The 22,947-nt window shown below is 50.4% G+C and overlaps 1 protein-coding gene across 7 annotated transcripts in view; it reads left to right on the top strand.

The window, feature by feature from the left end:
- The window catches only part of TEP1 (telomerase associated protein 1), a 50,078-nt gene that overhangs the window by 24,118 nt on the left and 3,013 nt on the right, over positions 1-22,947 (top strand). For 5 of the 7 annotated variants that reach the window (XM_077940489.1, XM_015143203.3, XM_077940488.1 and 2 more), the window contains 42 exons: positions 311-479; positions 982-1,140; positions 1,319-1,396; positions 2,343-2,473; positions 2,786-2,845; positions 3,997-4,155; positions 5,131-5,307; positions 5,559-5,679; positions 6,633-6,757; positions 7,029-7,142; positions 7,234-7,351; positions 7,510-7,704; positions 7,824-7,999; positions 8,098-8,254; positions 8,389-8,568; positions 8,952-9,044; positions 9,311-9,443; positions 9,609-9,759; positions 9,987-10,120; positions 10,272-10,360; positions 10,625-10,739; positions 11,195-11,435; positions 11,620-11,743; positions 12,557-12,681; positions 12,811-12,910; positions 13,129-13,284; positions 13,429-13,641; positions 13,912-14,065; positions 14,173-14,385; positions 15,409-15,569; positions 15,806-15,919; positions 17,103-17,210; positions 17,843-17,975; positions 18,070-18,146; positions 18,251-18,383; positions 18,502-18,638; positions 18,786-18,910; positions 19,949-20,092; positions 20,267-20,363; positions 21,827-21,932; positions 22,038-22,252; positions 22,702-22,806. In XM_077940489.1, coding sequence (XP_077796615.1) covers positions 311-479; positions 982-1,140; positions 1,319-1,396; positions 2,343-2,473; positions 2,786-2,845; positions 3,997-4,155; positions 5,131-5,307; positions 5,559-5,679; positions 6,633-6,757; positions 7,029-7,142; positions 7,234-7,351; positions 7,510-7,704; positions 7,824-7,999; positions 8,098-8,254; positions 8,389-8,568; positions 8,952-9,044; positions 9,311-9,443; positions 9,609-9,759; positions 9,987-10,120; positions 10,272-10,360; positions 10,625-10,739; positions 11,195-11,435; positions 11,620-11,743; positions 12,557-12,681; positions 12,811-12,910; positions 13,129-13,284; positions 13,429-13,641; positions 13,912-14,065; positions 14,173-14,385; positions 15,409-15,569; positions 15,806-15,919; positions 17,103-17,210; positions 17,843-17,975; positions 18,070-18,146; positions 18,251-18,383; positions 18,502-18,638; positions 18,786-18,910; positions 19,949-20,092; positions 20,267-20,363; positions 21,827-21,932; positions 22,038-22,252; positions 22,702-22,806 — 5,815 coding nt within the window. Of the gene's footprint in view, positions 1-310; positions 480-981; positions 1,141-1,318; positions 1,397-2,342; positions 2,474-2,785; positions 2,846-3,996; positions 4,156-5,130; positions 5,308-5,558; positions 5,680-6,632; positions 6,758-7,028; positions 7,143-7,233; positions 7,352-7,509; positions 7,705-7,823; positions 8,000-8,097; positions 8,255-8,388; positions 8,569-8,951; positions 9,045-9,310; positions 9,444-9,608; positions 9,760-9,986; positions 10,121-10,271; positions 10,361-10,624; positions 10,740-11,194; positions 11,436-11,619; positions 11,744-12,556; positions 12,682-12,810; positions 12,911-13,128; positions 13,285-13,428; positions 13,642-13,911; positions 14,066-14,172; positions 14,386-15,408; positions 15,570-15,805; positions 15,920-16,142; positions 16,197-17,102; positions 17,211-17,842; positions 17,976-18,069; positions 18,147-18,250; positions 18,384-18,501; positions 18,639-18,785; positions 18,911-19,948; positions 20,093-20,266; positions 20,364-21,826; positions 21,933-22,037; positions 22,253-22,701; positions 22,807-22,947 lie in introns of those variants that run through there. The other 2 variants (XR_003731502.2, XM_077940490.1) reach the window with 2 other exon arrangements.

Genomic DNA, 22,947 nt, shown 5'->3' with positions numbered 1-22,947 from the left:
AACTATGTAGCCGTTAAATCTTGCTTCATGAAGTAAGAATGGATTCATGTGGTAAGTGTAGCTAGTGGATCCACAGATGACTTCCCCTCTCCTACCATGAGTGTGGATTAGAAGAATCCCATAGAATGGGGGCTTAGGGAAGCTCTGTCTCAGTCCTCTACACCAGAAATGGAGTGGGCTGTGGAAGGGGGTGTGGTGCTTGAGGGAGGGAGAAGACTCAATACTTAGTGGCAAGTTCTCATCTCCCCGTCTGCCTCTAAGGGGCAGATAAGTCCCTGAGCCCCTGTGTCTGTGTCTTTCTTGCCTGTAGACAGTGGAAATATGATGGTGAGATGCTGAACAGGTACCGACAGGCCCTGGAGACGGCTGTGAACCTCTCTGTGAAGCACAGCCTGCCCCTGCTGCCAGGCCGCACCATCTTGGTCTATCTGACAGATGCTAATGCGGACAGGCTCTGTCCAAAGAGCAACCCACAAGGGGTAAGAAAGTAAAAAGCATCCTCCAAGGGGTTGGGTTGGCAGGATGCTGGGGATCCTGAGTGGTATCCTGTTTCCAGAGCTGGTTTTCCCAGGCAAGCACTCCGACTGAAATAAATGATAAGAATTTGCTTCCAAGTGTCAGTCCTCAGTTCCTAGGGACAATTCCTAGGATGTTGTTTCAACCAGGTTTATGGATTATAATACTAACATTTCCCCTTTGGCTGGTACTTGGTACTCTCTAAATTTCCATCCACCAAAATATGTCTCACTTTCATCTCACTACCTCCCAGGGTTGAACTTGGGCAGGGATCCTGGCTCCTCTCTTCCTCCCTCCACAGTCAGCTCTTCTGAGGGCTGCTGAAGCTGCCCCCTCCTAACTTGGGATTTTACGCCTTTTCTTATTCCCTCAAACTAGTGGAAGGGTTCGGCCTCCAGGGCTGGCTGGGCAAGGGTGAATTCCAAAGCAGAGGAGCTTTATTTCCCCTGACACTTGTCCAATCAGCCTCCACTGAACTATGCGCTGCTGTTGATTGGGATGATGATCACGAGGGCCGAGCAGGTGGATGTCATGCTGTGTGGAGGTGACACTCTGAAGACTGCAGTGCTTAAGGCAGAAGAAGGCATCCTGAAGACTGCCATCAGGCTCCAGGCTCAAGTCCAGGTCAGATACTCAACACCCACCATCCAAAAATACATGAAGAACACAGGCCTGGGAATAGCCCAGATATTTGGTAAAGGCACAGATATACACAGTTCTGAAGATTTCCCAAGCAGACTGCAAGACTGCAGTGTTTGTTGCTTACTGTGCAACCACATAACATGAAGTCTCTTTCCTTCAGGAGTTTGATGAAAATGGTGAATGGTCCCTGAATACTTTTGGGAAATACCTGCTGTCTCTGGCTGGCCAAAGGGTTCCTGTGAGTATTAATCCCTGAGAAACCCTCTCCCTCCCCCACATTTTCCTCTACACCTGATATATTTCATTTCTTGACCTTTAAAGCTGACTTCTCCAACCACATAAAATAGTCAGATCAGCTCTCTACTGGCTACAACCTCCTACTCAGTGGTGTGCTGGTAAATATTCAACAACCAGCTGCCTAGAAAAATAAGCCTCGGTTAATAGCATCTGCTAAATTTCCATGGTGTAAACAGTCCTACCGTGGCTGATTTCAAGCTACCAACATGATTGAAAACAGAGTTGGGAAAAGATGCTCAGGAGCACACTGCTGTGTGGTATTCTCACAATCCTGATACAGTAGATGTAAATAAGCACGAGTGGATAGTAGTAAAATGTAGTAAAATTATTAGGAAGTTATGCATTTTGAGTATTTATTACATTTGTTTTATTTTCTGATTTTTATTTTTTGAGACAGGATCTCACTCCGTTGCCCAGGCTAGAGTGAAGTGGCTCGATTGTAGCTCACTGCAACTAAAACTTCTGGGCTCAAGTGATTCTCCTGCCTCAGCCTCCCAAGTAGCTGGGACTACTGGTGTGTGTCAACATGCCCAGCCACATTTGTTTTAAATATAACTTATTTGATTTTTTAAATGTATACCATTTGATGTTTAATAATGTCCATCTTTAACAACTGCCCACAAAATTCCTGAAAACTTAACAATCAGCTCTCTTGAGCCTGAATGAGCCAGCTACAGTATACCAGTGCCCCACTCCAACCTCCACTTTGATGTCCCCGATGTCCCCTGTAAGTTAAAATGTAGTGGCTTCCCTCATTCTATGTGCTCTCAGGAGAGGTACTCCTCTCAGAGTTCTCCTAATCCTCCTGTCCTCAGAAAGCTCGTATCTTAATGTCCTGGGTTCTCTAGCATCCCTTCTCTAGCATCTTCTTCCCTTTCATCTTACAGGCGGACAGGGTCATCCTCTTTGGCCAAAGCATGGATGAAGGAATGATAAATGTGGCCAAACAGCTTTACTGGCAGCATGTGAATTCCAAGTGCCTCTTTGTTGGTGTCCTCCTGAGAAGGGTACAATACCTGTAAGGGTGCTTATACTTCCTGCCCAGTGTCAGAAATTAGTGGTCTACATTTCCTCTCTACGCCTGCCAAAGCATAGGACACTCCCACTTGACATGGATCTCCCCAACTCTGCCTTCTTACCTCTGTTGCACTTCGGGTGGACATTTTAGCCTAACTCTGTACCCCTCCGTGAGAGTCTACCCTAGCCCTAGCCTACCACATAACCCTATTAAAGGTGTAGAAGTGGGATTTTCATCTTGGGATGTTAGGGGGCAGTGACTGTGTTCCAGGTATTGTTTGTGATGGTTAGTGACTGCTTCTTCCTTTGCCAGGTCACCAGATTTGAATCCCAATGATGTGACACTCTCAGGCTGCACTGATGGGATACTGAAGTGAGTATAGAATGGATACTGAAGGGTTGGAGACTTTGGTAGGAAGTTTTTAGGAGATTATCTCTACTCCAGTCACTTTTTTTTTTTTTTTTGAGAGTTTCACTCTGTCGCTCAGGCTGGAGTACAGTGGTACAATCTCGGCTCACTGCAACCTCCATCTCCCGGGTTCAAGCGATCCTCCTGCCTCAGCCTCCCAAGTAACTGGAACTACAGGCATGTGCCACCATGCCCGGCTAATTTTTGTATTTTTAGTAGAGACGGGGTTTCACCGTGTTGGCCAGGCTTGTCCTAAATTCCTGACCTCGTGATCCACCCACCTCCACCTCCCAAAGTGCTGGGATTACAGGTGTGAGCCACCGTTCCCGGCTCCAGTCACTTCTTTTTTAAAGTAAGATAGTTCACTCCTCTTTTACAGCCATCCAGGCATAGCAGCAACACAGCGTCAAAGGGACCTGGGCACTTTCTCTCTTATTGCTGCATGATCCTCAAATACTCAGCTTCTACCGCATGATTCAATATGTCAGCTTCAGCTCCAGCCATCTTGGTATTCAGCCAAATTTGTATTATATCATATCCAGTAGGAAAGAAAAAAATGGACATAGGAGATTTCACTATCAAGAGATGGCCATGTCATTGTGGCTTCTGTTCAATTCTTGATCCACAGAAAATTACATTTATTTAAGCTAAATTATAGAAATCTTTTCACATTTTTTTTCTCTCTCTCCATCCTTGCCTTCTTATGTACTTGTTTTCTCCTCTGCCTTTTCCTTTGGATACCATCCATTTCCCTCAACTCCTATTAGGAAGCCTCAGACACATTCCTCCTTCTCCAGGGAGCCTTGATGACTGGCGTAGAGCTGCTCAAGCCCAGACTGGGATGGCTTTAAGTTTTACACCTTACCCTAGCCCATTGCCCCTGGCCCAACAGCAAGTTTATGATTACCATGCACAGCAGGAGAGGCTAGAGTTGGGCTTCTTTTTTCCTTCATTCCTATGGTTCTGCATCCTCATTTATTTTAAGTCTGCGTAAACTGCTTATGGTTATCTTCTTAAGGAGCTTCACTTAACTGGTGACCAAACCTAGACGTTTCTTTTTCCCCCTGCCCTTTTCGGGAGACCTCACTGATTTTGACTCTTGTTATTTATGTCAGGTTCATCGCAGAGCATGGGGCCTCCCATCTTTTGGAACATGTGGGCCAAATGGACAAAATATTCAAGATTCCGCCACCCCCAGGAAAGACAGGGGTCCAGTCTCTCCGGCCACTGGAAGAGGACACTCCAAGCCCCTTGGCTCCTATTTCCCAGCAAGGGTCAGTCTGTGTTTCTATGCCTTTGTGAATTGGGAGAGGCTGCAGTCAAACCCGGAGAAACTCTGGGGCTGAAATTGTAGCTGGTGAGGCGCCGCTTGTTCTCTTCATGAAGGTACGCTTCCTCTTTCTCAGGCAGGGGTTTCTCTACCACAGGGAGTTGTCAGGTTGTGAGCAAGCCCTTCCTTTCTCTACTGAGGAAAGGAAGTCAGAATACAAAGCTGATGGCAGACATCATGGCCGTATGGTCAGGGTGTAGGCAGAGGGCTTAGGAGCACAGGTTCTGGCTTTTTCATTGTGGCTTTGCCAAATAGTAGTTTGAATCTGGCCTAGTTGCTTAATTTCTTAAAGCTATAGTTTCTTGCCGGGCGCGGTGGCTTATGCCTGTAATCCCAGCACTTTGGGAGGTCGAGGTGGGCGGATCACCTGAGGTGGGGAGTTCAAGACCAGTCTGACCAACATGGAGAAACCCCGTCTCTACTAAAAGTACAAAATTAGCTGGTGTGGTGGCATATGCCTGTAATGCCAGCTACTGGGGAGGCTGAGGCAGGAGAATCCCTTGAACCCTGGAGGCAGAGGTTGCGGTGAGCCGAGATTGCGCCAGAGTACTCCAACCTGGGCAACAAGAGCAAAACTCTTAAACAAACAAACAAAAAAACCAAAACCTAGTTTCTTGATTGCTAAAATGGAGATAATGATAGTGCTTACCTCACAGTGTTGTCATGAACAAACAGTAAATACATAATAATGATTACAAGAAAAAGGAGAGATGTACAAGAAATAGCAAGTGGGCTTTAAATTCCAGGGCCCTGCAGTTGAGACCACTAGCACGTGCTTCTCTGAAGGTCTGCTGGGCGCCTGTCTGCTGTCTGTCGTACCTGGCTCATGCTCAGTGCTAAAGGGTGATCACAGCAGTGTCTGTGGATTAGGTGATGGGGCTCATCCCTAGACTGAGCCCAACCCTCTGCTTATCCCCAGATGGCGCAGCATCCGGCTTTTTATTTCATCCACTTTCCGAGACATGCATGGGGAGCGGGACCTGCTGCTGAGGTCTGTGCTGCCAGCACTGCAGGCCCGAGCGGCCCCTCACCGTATCAGCCTTCACGGAATCGACCTCCGCTGGGGCGTCACTGAGGAGGAGACCCGTAGGAACAGGTGTGGGGGCTGCAGAGAAGAGGGGCTGGGTTGGGGATGAGGGGCTTGAGTGGTGGACCTGAGGTGGGCAGGGTTGGGGCTGCAAGAATGGATGAGGGTGAAGGCGGGAGTCGCTCCTTGGATACTAACAAGAGCAGCCTACCTTCTCTTTTCTCAGTTGTGAGCCAGGGCCCTGTCTCCCTATTTGTGCCTATGTTCCCTGATACCATGCCCCCAGTGACTCCCACATGTCCCTATAACCATGCCTACAGACAATTGGAAGTGTGCCTTGGGGAGGTGGAGAACGCACAGCTGTTTGTGGGGATTCTGGGCTCCCGTTATGGATACATTCCCCCCAGCTACAACCTTCCTGACCATCCACACTTCCACTGGGTAAGGCAGACAGGTTTGGAGGAGGGCTGGGGAGGAAGCAAAGATTGGGGCAGAGGCCGTGAGAAGCCACATTCTGTCAGAAACCCTGGGACTATGAACAGGCAGGTCCTTGAGACTTGAAGAGAAATATAGGCTGAAGATACTGCAAGTGACCATGCTCTAGATGAGAAAAGTCCTTTGAGAAGTGCCTCTGGGGTTGGCCAAGAGCAAAAGTAAGAGGGTAGGTCTGTTTAGGTGTTGCCATCAGATAGATCTGGGTACTGATCTCCCTTCTGTCATCTACAAGTTGTGTGGCTTTGTGGAATGCAGCTTACTCTCACCTAGCCTCAATTTCCCTGTATTAAAGAGAAGCAATGACGTTTACATTGGAGGGTGACTATGAGAATTAAAAGTCTGTAACAGGGCCTGGTGCAGTGGCTCATGCCTGTAATCCCAGCACTTTGGAAGACCAAGGCAGGTGGATCACCTGAGGTCAGGAGTTCGAGACCAGCCTGGCCAACATGGCAAAACCCCGTCTCTACTAAAAATACAAAAATTAGCTGGGCTTGGTGGTGGGTGCCTGTAATCCCAGCTACTCGGGAGGCTGAGGCAGGAGAATTGCTTGAACCCAGGAGGCGGAGGTTGCAGTGAGCCGAGATTACGCCATTGCACTCCAACCTGGGCGACAAGAACAAAACTCAGTCTCAAAAAACCAAAAAAACAAAAACAAAAGTCTGTAACAGAATACTCAATACATGACAGGCATTCAATGAATGTTAGCTAATAGTGCCTTGTTCCAGAAAATAAAATTAAAATAAATAAAAAACATGAGCTATTAGCTATATTTTATTGCTTGCGCCTGGAGGGAGGGAGAGAGGAACATCACAGATACAGGAGGCCTGGGGCCTTGGCAGGTCTGGAGGGAGGGTCACTGTGGCCTAGGACTAAACCCATGGTCTCTGCCCTCCCCACAGGCCCAGCAGTACCCTTCAGGGCGCTCTGTGACAGAGATGGAGGTGATGCAGTTCCTGAACCGGAGCCAACGTCTGCAGCCCTCTGCCCAAGCTCTCATCTACTTCCGGGATTCCAGCTTCCTCAGGTACTCTCTGTTGCCTGCAGGTTGGGGCTCCTTCCCCAGAAGGTCAGACAGGCTAGTCTTCTCTCCTCAGTATTCAGAGTATAGAAGGGGAGTGCTATGAGGCAGAAACAGGACTCAGCATGCCTTTGCAGCCCCACGTCAGCCTTGGTGCTGGAGTCAGGAGATCTCTACTTGAGGAGCTTCAGGAAATTCCAGCTATGTCTGGTGGTTGGTGGAGGGAGGCTGGCTGGGGTCTGAGTCTGTTCCAACTTTTGGGGTCTTTGGTGGTCAGCTCTGTGCCAGATGCCTGGAAATCTGACTTTGTTTCTGAGTCTGAAGAGGCCGCATGTCGGATCTCAGAACTGAAGAGCTGCTTAAGCAGACAGAAAGGGATTACCTGCCGCAGGTGAGCTGAGGGAGGTAGGGCGCACCTGTACAGAGATGCGGTGAGAGGAGCCAGGCCTGCTCTGACCTGGTTGTGCTTGATTTGTCCACAGGTACCCCTGTGAGTGGGGGGGTGTGGCAGCTGGCAGGCCCCATGTTGGCGGGCTGGAGGAGTTCGGTCAGTTGGTTCTGCAGGATGTGTGGAATACGATCCAGAAGCTCTACCTGCAGGTCAGCAGAAGCACTGGTGACCCGAGGCGTGCAGAGGGACATGGGGTGGTCTGGGTCGTCCTGGGTAGGAAGTAACTTGGTGGGGCCTCTGTGAGTTTTAGCCTGGGGGTCCTGAGGAGCAAGGCACCATGGATAGTCACTGACCCATTTACCCTCAGCCTGGGGCCCTGCTGGAGCAGCCAGTGTCCATCCCAGACGATGACTTGGTCCAGGCCACCTTCCAGCAGCTGCAGAAACCACCGAGTACTGCCCGGCCACGCCTTCTTCAGGACACAGTGCAGCAGCTGATGCTGCACCATGGGAGGCTGAGCCTGGTGACGGGGCAGTCAGGACAGGGCAAGACAGCCTTCCTGGTACAGAGTCTCAGGGGCCTGGGCAGGAGGGAGGGAAGGCTATGTGGGCTAAGGAGGTAAGGCACAGGGAGCTCAAGCATGTAAAATGTGACCATGTTTTCTGTTCCTGTCACATGCAGGCATCTCTTGTGTCAGCCCTGCAGGCTCCTGATGGGGCCAAGGTGGCACCATTAGTCTTCTTCCACTTTTCCGGGGCTCGTCCTGACCAGGGTCTTGCCCTCACTCTGCTCAGACGCCTCTGTACCTATCTGCGTGGCCAACTAAAAGAGCCAGGTGCCCTCCCCAACACCTACCGGTGGGTATCCCCCAATGAGCCCAGCCTTGTTGATGTCCACGGTGCCACCCCTGCTTTTCTCTCTCTCCCACTGACCCTGACTTCATCTCCATGTACAGAAGCCTGGTGTGGGAGCTGCAGCAGAGACTGCTGCCCAAGTCTGCTGAGTCCCTGCATCCTGGCCAGACGCTGGTCCTGATCATCGATGGGGCTGATAGGTTGGTGGACCAGAATGGGCAGCTGATTTCAGACTGGATCCCAAAGAAGCTTCCCCGGGTGAGTGTGAGAAGGAGGTGGGTGTAGGGAGGCAGGCTGGGGAGAAGGAGGGGTACAGCAGGGAGGAGAGGGGCCTCTCCAATGTGGTTCTCCTTTTCTTTCTACCTTCCTTTCCCTTTGCCCAAATATCACAGTGTGTACACCTGGTGCTGAGTGTGTCTAGGGATGCAGGCCTAGGGGAGACCCTTGAGCAGAGCCAGGGTGCCCACGTGGTGGCCTTGGGGCCTCTGGAGGCCTCTGCTCGGGCCCGGCTGGTGAGAGAGGAGCTGGCCCTGTATGGGAAGCGGCTGGAGGAGTCACCGTTTAACAACCAGGTTGGGTTCTAGGCCAGGGCTGGTGGGTGTGTGGGGTGAATCTGGGAACTATGAGGACCTGAGGTGCTGAGGCTGCTAGCTGCCTCGAACAGACCTGCTCCTTTGTTTTCTCAGAAATTCTGTCCATGGGAAGTTGTTAATAAGAAAATTGTGGTTCCTGATAATGTCCCCCAGCCCTCTTCCCCTGGTGAATGGCCTTCCCGGGGCCTCTTGGGGTGAGGGGATGAGTGAAGTGGTTTTTGGTGGGGTAGGCTGAACCACAGGGATTTTCTGGCAGGGCTGACTGGGCAGAGCAGTGTAGGAGGGGGATGGCTGGTGCTTGGGCAGAGGGCCGGCTGCGGGCAGCCCTCCTGGACCCCACCCTGAGTCCTGAGTCTTGTCAGATGCGACTGCTGCTGGTGAAGCGAGAATCAGGCCGGCCGCTCTACCTGCGCTTGGTCACCGATCATCTGAGGCTCTTCACGCTGTATGAGCAGGTCGGTTCTCCTCACCTTCCAAGTCCCAGTCACCACTTCCCATTCTCTCTTCAGCTGCTTTGTCTCATCCCTATCCCATGTCCTTTGCTGTCTTGTGATCACCTACTCCCCATCCTCACCTCACACCTCGCCTCACCTCTCTCCCACCGTTGTTCTTTACTTTTTCATTCCTCCCCGCTGTCCTCCTGCTGCCTCTTCCCTATCCCACAACCCAAGCTGCTTCTCCTCCCGCCACACTGAACGAGGCTGTCCTCCCGCCATCCTAGGTGTCTGAGAGACTCCGGACTCTGCCTGCCACTGTCCCCCTGCTGCTGCAGCACATCCTGAGCACACTGGAACAGGAACACGGGCCTGATGTCCTTCCCCAGGCGTTGACCGCCCTAGAGGTCACACGGAGTGGTCAGTGCTTGGGGTGGGTGGGTTGGGACGCTGAGGGCCAGGGTTCAGATTACATTGGTTCCACTGGGTTCTCAGCAGGCAGTGCAAGGAGAGACTGGGTGGGATGGGGCGGGGGCGGGGACATTGTATGGTTAGGTGAGGGCCTCAGAGAGCTTGAGTTTTCAGGTTTGACTGTGGACCAGCTGCATGGAGTGCTGAGTGTGTGGCGGACACTACCCAAGGGGACTAAGAGCTGGGAAGAAGCAGTGGCTGCTGGTAACAGTGGAGACCCCTACCCCATGGGCCCGTTTGCCTACCTCGTCCAGAGTCTGCGCAGGTACAGGTGCCCCCGCTGAGCTCCTGCTGACCTCTCTATGCCTTCCCTTCTTTGAGCCAGGGCTCTGTGTATAGCTTCAACATCTGGCTCCCAGACCATGAATGGGCTACTGCTCCAGCTGCTCCAGTTTCCACTATTTGAGGGGGGCATAGGAGCCCACTGCTGTGCCAGGGTGCTCACTGACAGGCCTCTTCCTTCTCCTCTCTCTCTTCCTCACATGAGGACAGTTTGCTAGGGGAGGGCCCTCTGGAGCGCCCTGGTGCCCGGCTATGCCTCCCTGATGGGCCCCTGAGAACAGCAGCCAAACGTCGCTATGGGAAGAGGCCAGGGCAAGAGGACACGGCACACATCCTCATTGCAGGTGATTGCAGCCCAAGTCAGCCTGGGCACTGAGTGTGGAGCTTGGGCTTGGAGGCCAGGACCACCCACTGTGCTCCCATCTGCTGGCCAGCTCACCTACTGCCCTTGGGAATGATGCAAGGCTGAGCCTTTCTCAATATCTGTTCATGCAGCTCAGCTCTGGAAGACATGTGACGCTGATGCCTCAGGCACCTTCCGAAGTTGCCCTCCTGAGGCTCTGGTAGACCTGCCTTACCACCTGGTTAGTTCCTAGACCCCATAGACACCTTTCCCAAAGGGAGTGCTTTGGCTGTTCTGAGACCCCTTTCCCCCTTACCATCTCCACCATCACTGCTGCCATCACCCCTCCCAAACTCCCTTGACCTCTTTCCTTTCAGTTTTCCTGCCCTTCTTCAAGTCCTTTGTCCCAGCTCAGATCCTATCTCTGTATTCAGGTTCTGAGACTAAACGCTCCCTTCTCACCAGCCCCTTCACATCCCTAATGAATCCAATCTGACCTTCTCAGCTCCAGAGCGGGAACCGTGGACTTCTTTCGAAGTTTCTTACCAACATCCATGTGGTGGCTGCACACTTGGAACTGGGTCTGGTCTCTCGGCTCTTGGAGACCCATGCCCTCTATGGTGAGATGATTCACTGGCTGGATTCTTTTCTGAGATATGGGACTCCTGGGTGTGCTTATGGGGGCCCTGCTCAGGGTTGGGGCGGGGATGTGGGTGTCAGGGAAAAAAGATTCAAATTTCCATTTCAAGTTGAAAATGCCAAGAGGGTGAGCATGTGACTCTCAGGAGACCTTTCACCTCGGTCTCTTGGACCAGAGATTCTTCAACTTTATTGAGTTAGCATCAAACTATCTAGGAAACTTGTTCAAATTGCAGATCCTTGGGTCTCCATATTCTGGTTCCCTGGGTTTGGAGTGGGGCCCGAAGCTTTGTACTTTTAACAGATATTCCTGATACAGGGCCAGAAGGCCACACTTTGAGACTCAGTATTGTAGACACACCATATGGTTTTATTTGGTGCTGGGGTTAATGGGGTCTAGCTGGCTCCCCGGTGACATTCTGCCACTCTTTTATAGCTTCTTCAGTCCCCAAAGAGGAACAAAAGCTCCCCGAGGCTGATGTTACGGTGTTTCGCACCTTCCTGAGGCAGCAGGCTTCAATCCTCAGCCAGTACCCCCAGCTCCTGCCCCAGCAAGCAGCCAACCAGCCCCTGGACTCACCTCTTTGCCAGCAAGCCCCGCTGCTCTCCCAGAGATGGCACCTCCAACACACACTACGATGGCTTAATAAACCCCAGACCATGAAAAATCAGCAAAGGTAAGACCTTGACCCCAGACCCTAGTAAGCCCACCAGAGATCTAGCTGTAGCTCTTTCTGAAACTGAAGAATAAGGATGACCAGAAACACTGGGAGAGGGGGATCCAGGCACAGAAGCACAGAAATCAACTCCTGTTTGCATTCCCTCTTTTATTTCCTCCCTTTCTTCCTACTCTTTCTCTAGCTCCAGCCTGTCTCTGGCAGTTTCCTCATCCCCTACTGCCGTGGCTTTCTCCACCAATGGGCAAAGAGCAGCTGTTGGCACTGCCAATGGGACAGTTTACCTGTTGGACCTGAGAACTTGGCAGGTATGACAATCAAGGACGGGCAGAATTTACCCTCTGAAAATCTGTGCAGACTGCCCTGAAGCCCTAGATGAGCCACACACCTGTTATCACTCTGATTGATTCAGCAACTTTACTGCCTGCACATCAGCTCAAAGGGCTTCATCAAGAAATCAATCACACAGCAAATATTTGCTGCACACCTTCCATTTAAGGCACTGTACTAAGCGTGGCAAGAAACACAGGACTTGGGACATTGTCATTGCCCACCAAGTGGTCAGTTTTGTTGGGAGATAAGACATACAAGGTGAAAAGAGGAACCAAAACATAGCCATATAATATAATTAAGACCTGTGTGACCTGTGCAGTTATGGGAGGACATAGGGTAGAGAAGGGCAAGCATTCTTGTTTGAACAAGGAACCTGAGCAAAGACGCAGGGGAGAATGTTCCCTGTAAATTGCTGGGAATTACGGCAGCACAAAGTGCTTATGGGAGGCTAATAGTACATTGGGCTGGAGAGGTGAGTCCTAGAACCATGGCCTCTTTCTATCCTCTTTCCAACCATATCATCCCCTACCCCATGTAATCCCATTTTCTCAAGTCCATCAAAATCTTCTGTAACTTGGGGAATAGGTATGGGGTTTGGAGTGGGGGAGAAAATGTGGCCCTACTTGGATCATGAGGCCCCCACTTGAACGTGTGCTTGACTTGCAACATAGAGAGCCAAGGACTCATGGCCTTTGTGCCTTGGCCTTCTTTTTGGGTGGGGCCTGGAGTGGTGGGACTTGAAGGGTCAAGGGGATGGCCGGAGCCAACTTTCTCACCCACTGTCGCAGGAGGAGAAGTCTCTGGTGAGTGGCTGTGATGGAATCTCTGCTTGTTTGTTCCTCTCTGATGATACACTCTTTCTTACTGCCTTCGACGGACTCCTGGAGCTCTGGGACCTGCAGCATGGTTGTCGGTAGGGGGTCTTCCCCATTTGTCTTGGAGTGAGGGCCTTCTCCATTTGTTGGAAGCCCCAGGAGAAGGAAATGAGGAGGGAGCTGATGGCCAGGGGGCCCAGAGGACTGACTTCATCTTCCTGGGATAGGGTGCTGCAGACCAAGGCCCACCAGTACCAAATCACTGGCTGCTGCCTGAGCCCAGACCGCCGGCTGCTAGCCACCGTGTGCTTGGGAGGATGCCTAAAGGTAAGACTTGGGGACTGCAGTGGTCAGAGTGGCCCTGAGCCATGACTCACCCTCGTGAGGTTGTTCTCTCAGTGGGGCAGAGGCTGCTGACTGCTTGGCCAGAGAAGGCCTTCCCTGCTGAAGGCAGGGGAACTGGACAAGGTTGCTCCTGGAGGTCTGGGACTGAAAAGTTCAGGCATCTCTGTTCAGCATCCTGATTCCTCCTCTCTCTCCCTCAGCTGTGGGACACAGTCCGTGGGCAGCTGGCCTTCCAGCACACCTACCCCAAGCCCCTGAACTGTGTTGCCTTTCACCCAGAGGGGCAGGTAATAGCCACAGGCAGCTGGGCTGGCAGCATCAGCTTCTTCCAGGTGGATGGGCTCAAAGTCACCAAGGTAAGAAGGTCCAGTGTGGCTCTGGGGCGAAGCACAGGAGGACAGGAGTGGAGGGTGGCAGATGACAGACAGCAGCATACTGGGTGACTTTAGGATTGTGCTGAGAGCAGGTCTTCAAGTTTCCATTTCTACCTCCCTGTGTAGGACCTGGGGGCACCTGGAGCCTCTGTCCGTACCTTGGCCTTCAATGTGCCTGGTGGGGTTGTGGCTGTGGGCCGGCTGGACAGTATGGTGGAGCTGTGGGCCTGGAGAGAAGGGGCACGGCTGGCTGCCTTCCCTGCCCACCACGGCTTTGTTGCTGCTGCGCTTTTCCTGCATGCGGGTTGCCAGTTACTGACGGCTGGAGAGGATGGCAAGGTCAGCTTGCAGAGGGCTGGTGGTGGGTTGTGAGGAGGAGTAGCAAAGGCAAAGAATATCTGGGTGGGGGTGGGGGTCCTTTGTTGAGGAGGCTGTGGAGGAGCCTGGATGGCAGGAGCCACAGGGAGAGGGGTGCCACTGTGTGCAGGGGCAGCTCTCATGAGAGGAGTCTCTGGAAGGAGTACTTTAATGGGGGTGGCTGTAACTCAAAGCAGGGAGGAGGACCGGGTGGTGGAGGTGGTATCCTTAAGCCCTTTTCTTGGTTCCCAGGTTCAGGTATGGTCAGGGTCTCTGGGTCGGCCCCGTGGGGACCTGGGTTCCCTTCCTCTCTCTCCTGCCCTCTCCGTGGCACTCAGCCCAGATGGTGATCGGGTGGCTGTTGGGTATCGAGCAGATGGCATTAGGATCTACAAAATCTCTTCAGGTACTGACGGGGGAATGGGTGGGTTTTTGAGCCTTTAGAAAGAGCACAGCCCCTGCCCCCCAACCCTTCCCAAGTATCTTACTCCCTTGTTCTCTCTCATTCTCTAGGTTCCCAGGGGGCTCAGGGTCAGGCACTGGATGTGGCAGTATCCGCCCTGGCCTGGCTAAGCCCCAAGGTGTTGGTGAGTGGAGCAGAAGACGGGTCCTTGCAGGGCTGGGCACTCAAGGAACGCTCCCTTCAGTCCCTCTGGCTCCTGTCCAGATTCCAGAAGCCTGTGCTAGGACTGGCCACTTCCCAGGAGCTCTTGGCTTCTGCCTCAGGTACTACTGGACAGTGGGCAGGGTTAACAAATCACTGTTCTTTTTATTTTTATTTATTTTTATTTTTTTTAAGATAGAGCTTCACTCTTGTTGCCCAGGCTAGAGTGCAGTGGTGCTATCTCGGCTCACTGCAACTTCTGCCTCCTGGGTTCAAGCAATTCTCCCATCTCAGCCTCCCGAGTAGCTGGGTTTATAGCCATGCACCACCATGCCCAGCTAATTTTGTATTTTTAGTAAAGACGGAGTTTCATCTTGTTGGTCATGCTGGTCTTGAACTGCTGACCTTAGGTGATCCACCCACCTCGGCCTCCCAAAGTGCTGGGATTACAGGCATGAGCCGTCACGCCTGGCCCACAAATCACTGTTCCTTTTAAAGACACTAATACCTTTCTCCAAGTTGTATGTATATGTGTATGAAAATACACATGTGCGATTTTGTTTTACAACTTTTAAAGTGCTTTTGAATGCACTTATCTTGCATAATCTGTTTAGACTGTTTGTACTCGTTCCTTCACCCTCATTCTGGGACCTCTAAACTCCCAGTAATCCTTTGAGTTTCTGCCCCTTGGGAGAGTGTGCTGTGTAAAGGGATAGGTTTCCCTTAGAAGGAGAGAGAGAGAGATGTTGAGGTGAAAATGTAGAATGGCCTAGGCCCTCTCTACGTGGGAGAACTGGGCCTCACAGGTCGTGAGGTGGAAGTGACACTGGACGCTTGAGAAGAGGAGGGGTCTGGAGCGGCTGCTGTGGGAGTACAGTTAGAGAAGCAGAGACAAGGAACCATGTTCCTGGCCTGAGCTGTGGAGCTGGAGCTGGGAGTGCCGGACATTCCTGTCCTATGTACACACTTGCTGATGACGCTTGTCCAGGGCCTCTCCGCAGCCTTGTGACTCCCTGCATCTCTCCCATGGAGCTGTGCCTTGGGCGTCACCCTTAGCCCCCATGGCTGCTCCTGTCTTTGGCCTCCCAGGGCCTGTCTGGCTTCCTCTTTCAGGAAGCTGTTCCCTCTCTCGTTTTCCAATGCAGAGGATTTCACAGTGCGGCTGTGGCCAAGGCAGCTGCTGACGCTGCCGCACAAGGCAGAAGACTTTCCCGGTGGCACTGAGCTGCGGGGACATGAGGGCCCTGTGAGCTGCTGTAGTTTCAGCACTGATGGAGGCAGCCTGGCCACCGGGGGCCGGGATCGGGTGAGCTGCAGAAGGATGCAACCCTGGGGTCCCATAGCCCCTCTAGTTCCTAGATTTCTTAACAAGCCATTTCCCGTTGCTTCCTCCTGCTTTTTGTTTTGCCAAATCTAGTATAGATCTGTCTACCTGTGCTTCCTTGCGCCCCCTCTTTCCTTGAAATTTCTTGCCTGAAATGGCCCCAGAGTTCCCATCCCTCCTTTGGTCCTGATTGCTCCCTCTCCTTGGGGCCTATCCAGAGTCTCCTCTGCTGGGATGTGCGGACACCCAAAGCCCCTATTTTGATCCACTCCTTCCCCGCCTGTCACCGTGACTGGGTCACTGGCTGTGCCTGGACCAAAGATAACCTACTGGTGAGTAAAGGGCCAAGGGTGGCACAGAGCCCAGCTGGGTTCCTGGGGCAAGACAACACTCCCCACCTCATCCTTCTTCTGGCACCCATTAAGAATAGTAATAGCTAATATTTGTCAAACTTGATATGTGCCAACCATTGAAGTAAGCTCTTTTCATATATTGCTTCACTTAATCTTTACAACACCCTGTAAAGTAGATACTCCTTTTATCTCTATTTTACAGACAAGGAAATTGAACTCAGAACATTTCCAAGGTCAGTGATGAAGCTGAGCCAGCGAACTCTCTAATAAGAAAGCCCAGGGCCGGGCGCGGTGGCTCACACCTGTAATCCCAGCACTTTGGGAGGCTGAGGCGAGTGGATCACAGGGTCAGGAGTTCAAGACCAGCCGACCAACATGGAGAAACCCCGTCTCTACTAAAAATACAAAATTAGCCGGGCGTGGTGGTGCATGCCTGTAATCCCAGCTACTCAGGAGGCTGAGGCAGGAGAATCATTTGAACCCAGAAGGCACTCCAGTCTGGGCAACAAGAACGAAACTTCATCTCAAAATAATAATAATAATAATAATAATATGGACAATAGCTAATATTTATTATATGTTCACTGTGTGCCAGGCAGCATGCTAAGTCCTTTTTTTTTTTTTTTTGAGGTAGAGTTTTGCTCTTGTCGCCCAGGCTGGAGTGCAGTGGCGCGATCTCTGCTCACTGTAATCTCCACCTCCCAGGTTCGAATGATTCTCCTGCCTCAGCCTCCTGAGTAGCTGAGATTATAGGCGCCCACCACCACACCCAGCTAATTTTTTGTATTTTTAGTAGAGACGGGGTTTCCCCATGTTGGCCAGGCTGGTCTCGAACTCCTGACCTCAGGTGATCCATCTGCCTCGGCCTCCCAGAGTGCTGGGATTATAGGCGTGAGTCGTTTATGTAGATGCGCTCAGCCCCAAACCATGATATCAGATAGGTACATTATCATTATACTCATCAAATAGTTGAGAAACCCAAGGCTCAGAAAGAGAAACAGACCACAAAGCAGAAAGTAATGAGTGGCAGAGCTAGGATTTGAACCCAGGAGAACCCAGGCCCTTCATTACATGGCTTACTGCCTTCCACCCTACATTATAGACATACAAAAATGCTGGAGGGATGCTAATAATCCCACTCCTCTGACTTCTGACTCTGCAGATATCCTGCTCCAGTGATGGCTCTGTGGGGCTCTGGGACCCAGAGTCGGGACAGCGGCTTGGTCAGTTCCTGGGTCATCAGAGTGCTGTGAGCGCTGTGGCAGCTGTGGTGAGAAGGCAATGGAGATCCCACTGTGGAGGGTCTCTGGAAGGGCTAAGGGGGCTTTGAGAGACTGGGTGCATTGAGTATCTAATCCCAGAGGCAAAATGAGCATAAAGAATGAGATACTTGGAGATTAGGCAACACAGTGAGACCCCCCATCTCTATAAAAAATAAAAATAAAAATTAGCTGGGTACCATGGTGCATGCCTGTAGTTCTAGCTACTCAGGAGGCTGAGGAGAGAGATCACTTGAGCCCAGGAGTTCAAGGCTATAGTAAGCTGTGATCACCATTGCGCTCCAGACTCTAGTGTGACAGAGTGGGACCCTATCTTTAAAAAAAAAAAAAAAAAAAAAAGGAGAAAAAGAAAATGAGATACTTGGGAGTGGATTATGGTATTGAGGCTAAGGGTTGGTGTAAAGGGAGATAGGAGAGCATGAAAACACAGCCTCTTGGTATCGTGAACTTGAGCCACCCAACCCCACTGTCCTGAGCCACCCAACCCCGCTGTTCCTGAGTTCTCCTCCCTCGTTGACATCTTCCATGCTCCTAATGCTCAACCCACACCTCTGTGGAGGGAGTTCTGTTTCCCATGTCCTGCTCAATATGACTCTGCTCTGATCTCGTGCTCTGGGGGCAGGAGGAGCACGTGGTGTCTGTGGGCCGGGATGGGACCTTGAAAGTGTGGGACCATCAAGGCGTGGAGCTGACCAGCATCCCTGCTCACTCAGGACCCATTAGCCACTGTGCAGCTGCCATGGAGCCCCGTGCAGGTAACAAAACGTCAGCCACCTCCCCTTCCCTGCTGCTGCTGCTTTTCTGCCCTGCTCTGTCCCTTCTTCTGACTCAGTCTCTGTGTCTTATCAGCTGGACAGCCTGGGTCAGAGCTTCTGGTGGTGACCATCGGGCTAGATGGGGCCACACGGTTATGGCATCCACTCTTGGTGAGTTCCTGAAAGGACCAGGATCAAGGGAGGTGTGGAAAGTATGTGGAATAACCTTCTATTGTGCCCACTCCCATGAGCCCATCTCTATCCCTTGCTCCTAGGTGTCCCAAACCCACACCTTCCTGGGACACAGTGGCCCAGTCCGTGCTGCTGCTGTTTCAGAAACCTCAGGCCTCCTGCTGACTGCCTCTGAGGATGGTTCTGTACGGCTCTGGCAGGTTCCTAAGGAAGCAGGTGAGTGAGGTTTGGAGAGAGGGTGTGTTACTGGTACAAAAAAAGGTCGAGGGTGACCTGGTATCTCTTATCCCAGCAGTATCCCAGCTCCTAATGAAACACTTCCTTTCTTCTCCAGATGACACATGTATACCAAGGAGTTCTGCAGCCATCACTGCTATGGCTTGGGCACCAGATGGTTCCATGGCAGTATCTGGAAATCAAGCTGGGGAACTAATCTTGTGGCAGGAAGCCAAGGCTGTGGCCACAGCACAGGTGAGTCGATGTACCCTTGGTTTTTTGTGTGAATTCTACCCTGGCTGTGTATTACTGGGCATTAGAGGTTGCATATCTGCCTGGGAGGGAAACGATGGTGCAACCTGGCTCATCAGAAGCACTGAATTGAACTTGTGTGTACACCAGGCTCCAGGCCACATTGGTGCTCTGATCTGGTCCTCGGCACGCACCTTTTTTGTCCTCAGTGCTGATGAGAAAATCAGCGAGTGGCAAGTGAAACTGCGGAAGGGTTCAGCACCCGGAAATTTCAGGTGAAACAGGCTGATGGGTTAATGGGATAGAAACAGCAGTCTCCTCACTCCTGGCATTTTACTCAAATTACTGCACTTCTGCTTCGGAACTAGGCCAACTGGATGTTAGTTACTGAGTGGGACATTATTTTCTGCTTCTGTCCATGGCAATGTAAATGAGTAATTCTCAGGTGCCTACTTGATGCCAAGCTCTGGGCCAGACAGTATGAACCAGTTACAGATGAAATTCATTCTTTAATTAAGGAAGCTCGACTGACTAGTGCTATAATGAAGATACATGTGCACACACACACACACACATGCGCACACACATATTCCTGGGGCTTCAAAATTTGAGAAATTGTGGGAAGGAGTTGTTGGTATTTAAGGTTGGACACTTACAGAATGAGTAGGAGTTTTCTGGACCAGTAAGAGAAGGGAACAGTGCCAGTGTTTCAGGAAGAAGGAACATGTACAGAAGATACGGAGATATTAGAGTGTATGTTCTCGGTATAGCCAGCTCCTCGAATTCCTGGTGGCAGTAAGGGAAATGAAATTGAAAAGATAAACTGGGGTCAGGCTATACAGGGCACAGTGCTAAGAATTTGAGTGGAATAATGATCTGGATTTTATTAAGAACTCTGGTGGCAGTATGGAAGATGGATGGTAGTAGAAAGATACCAAAAGTAAGGAGATCACTTTACACCTGTAGCTATAGCCTAGGAAAGACATAATGTGGGCCTGATCTGGGCCGTGGAGACAAGAAGGGAGATACAGATTTAGGCATGTGTTGCATCTACAGGCCTTATTGATGAGTTGGAAGTAGAGAGGGAAGGAAAAGTCAAGAATGTTAGAGATTCCTAGTTTGAGCAAGTAATGGGATGGCACTGATGAATACTAATGTTAAAAAAAAAAACCAGAAAGTGGAACAGGATTTTCAGGCAAGGTGATACATTTTGCTTTATACTTAATTCCTGAGGAATTCATGTGGGATTGAGGAGGCCAAGAGATGTTAACTAAAATAGGATCTTTCTCTGTCCATGTACTTTTTTGAGCTAGTCTTCACCTGAACCGAATTCTACAGGAGGACTTAGGGGTGCTGACAAGTCTGGGTTGGGCTCCTGATGGTCACTTTCTCATCTTGGCCAAAGCGGATTTGAAGTTACTTTGCATGAAGCCAGGGGACGCTCCTTCTGAAATCTGGTAAGATCAAAAATGCCATTTCCTCCCGAGCTGGGGAGAAAGGAAATGTGAGTTAGTGGTTATCCTGAGGTTGAGTCTAACTTAGAAGAAAACACTAGAGTCTTAAAGAGGGGTGTTCTTCTCTTTACCTCCCTGAAAATCCTGGGCTCAACCTATTCCCTTCTTACAAACCAGGAGCAGCTATACAGAAAATCCTATGATATTGTCCACCCACAAGGAGTATGGCGTATTTGTCCTGCAGCCCAAGGATCCTGGAGTTCTTTCTTTCTTGGTAAGTCCTATTTGAGTGTGTGTTAAAGCAAACATTCATCTAGGACCAGTGTTTTTACACCTTAGGGCCCATCATGGAGGATAGGGGAAGGGAAAGGCAGTTGGCTGCAAATCCTCCTATCCTCCTTCCACTGGAGTAGTTCTAATTTAGGACATTGTATATTGGGTTCCCATGTAAGATTTCATTGGTACAAGAAAGGACTCTACCATTTTAAAAAGCCGTGGGAAACCATAAACCTAGAAGTTTTCTCAATTGTATTTTTTCCCATGTCTCTCTTGTCTTGCCCCCACGAATATTAGCATCTCGAGGGCAAGGACTACGTCTTGTTTTTGTCATCATACTTATCAGTTACTTAATAGATGTTCAACACTTTTTGGATTGAGTGTGCCAAAGCTAGCAGTTCACTTCACATTGCAGATTCCTGGGAGCCCCTTGTTACTGGGAAGGTTATTAAATCCTGATCTGCTACCTACTAAAGTTATCTACTAAAGCCTATTCATGACCCAGTGATTCCACTCCTAAATATATACCCAAGAGAAAGGAGTACATACGTTCCGCAAAGCCTGGTACAAGAATCTTCATGGTAGCTTTATTCATCATAACTAAATATTAATAAATAGAAAGGGGATAAATAATTTGTGGTATATTTGTACAATGGACTGCTATATGACAAAACAATTAATGTGATACTGCATGCTGATGAATGGAATAATACAGACATATCTCATAGACATTATTCTGGGCAAAGGAAACCAGTTACAAAGGAGTACATGCTATATGATGTCACCTAAATGAAGTTCAAGAACAAGCAAGACTAATTTCAGTTGACAGACATTAGAATATTGTTAGCTTTTGTGGTGATGGTCTGGTATTGATGGGGAAGGGACATAAGGGCAATTTTCTGGGGTGATGGAAATGCTCTACATCTTGATCTATGGGGTAACTGCATGGATGGATGCACGTGTAAAAATACATCGTGATGTACATTTAAGATTTGTGCACTTAGCCAGGTGCAGTGACTCACAACTATAATCCCAGCACTTTGGGAGGCCAAGGCTGGTGGATAACCTGAGGCCAGGAGTTCGAGACCAGCCTGGCCCACATGGTGAAACCCCGTCTCTACTAAAAATACAAAAATCAGCTGGATGTGGTGGCACGAGCCTATAATCCCAGCTACTTGGGACGCTGAGGCAGGAGAATGGCCTGAACCCGGGAGGCGGAGATTGCAGTGAACCAAGATTGTGCCACTGCACTCCAGCCTGGGCAACAGAGCGACACTCCATCTCAAAAAAAAAAAAAAAAAAAAAAAAAAAAAAAAAAAAAGATTTGTGCACTTGATTGTATCTAAGTTATAGTTAAAAAAAAAAAAAATCCTGACCAGCCCAGAGCAGAAAACTGTTGCTTTGTCTGGTACAAGTTGACTCGTGTGGGTAGGCTAAACAAAATTACCTATCCTTTCACAGAGGCAAAAGGAATCAGGAGAGTTTGAAGAGAGGCTGAACTTCGATATAAACTTAGAGAATCCTAGTAGGACCCTAATATCGATAACTCAAGCCAAACCTGAATCTGGTGAGTGGTAACAGGAGGACCTGAGGAGCCAGGAGATGGCCCAGGGTGGATGGCAGATCCTTCAAGGCCCGAGACTTGGCTCTAATTCTGTCCTTAAAATGGCAGAGTCCTCATTTTTGTGTGCCAGCTCTGATGGGATGCTATGGAACCTGGCCAAATGCAGCCCAGAAGGAGAATGGACCACAGGTAACATCTGGCAGAAAAAAGCAAACATTCCTGAAACCCAAACTCCAGGGGCAGACCCATCTACCTGCAGGGAATCTGACGCCAGCATGGATAGTGAGCCAACATCACAGCTAAAGACACGGCAGCGTAGAAAGGTGAGTTTGAAGGAAGGGTCAGAAATACTAGGGGAGGGCTGGGCGCGGTGGCTCACGCCTATAATCCCAGCACTATGGGAGGCCGAGGTGGGAGGATCACGAGGTCAGGAGATCAAGAGCATCCTGGCTAACACAGTGAAACCACATCTCTACTAAAAAATACAAAAAATTAGCTGGGCGTGGTGGTGGGCACTTGCAGTCCCAGTAACTTGGGAGGCTGAGGCAGGAGAATGGTGTGAACCTGGGAGGCGGAACTTGCAGTGAGCTGAGATCGCGCCACAGCACTCCAGCCTGGGCGACAGAGCGAGACTCCATCTGAAAAAAAAGAAAAAAAGAAAAAAGAAATACTAGGGGAGGAGGGCTCTAGTTCTGACACAGCTCACTGTGATGCTTCTCTGAGGAGGAGCCCCTGAGAACTCACCATCCTGCTCTCCCCTTTCCTCTTTGAGATTCACTCGGGCTCTGTCACAGCCCTCCATGTGCTACCTGAGTTGCTGGTGACAGCTTCAAAGGACAGAGATGTTAAGCTATGGGAGAGACCCAGTATGCAGCTGGTAAGTGTGTGTGTGTGTGTGAGAGGGTGTGTGCACACACCTATCCCAAAGGGATGTCACAAGACAGCAAACTTAGAGTAAGAAAGGGCAAAAGATCAAAATTCTGTTTTCTTCAATCACTTGCAATGTATGACTAACCTG

The sequence above is a fragment of the Macaca mulatta genome, chromosome 7 (genome assembly GCF_049350105.2).
Source record: "Macaca mulatta isolate MMU2019108-1 chromosome 7, T2T-MMU8v2.0, whole genome shotgun sequence".
NCBI classification, from domain to species: Eukaryota; Metazoa; Chordata; class Mammalia; order Primates; family Cercopithecidae; genus Macaca; species Macaca mulatta.
The sequence above is the reverse complement of the archived record's forward strand: the minus strand, read 5'-3'. Positions and strand labels throughout refer to the sequence as shown.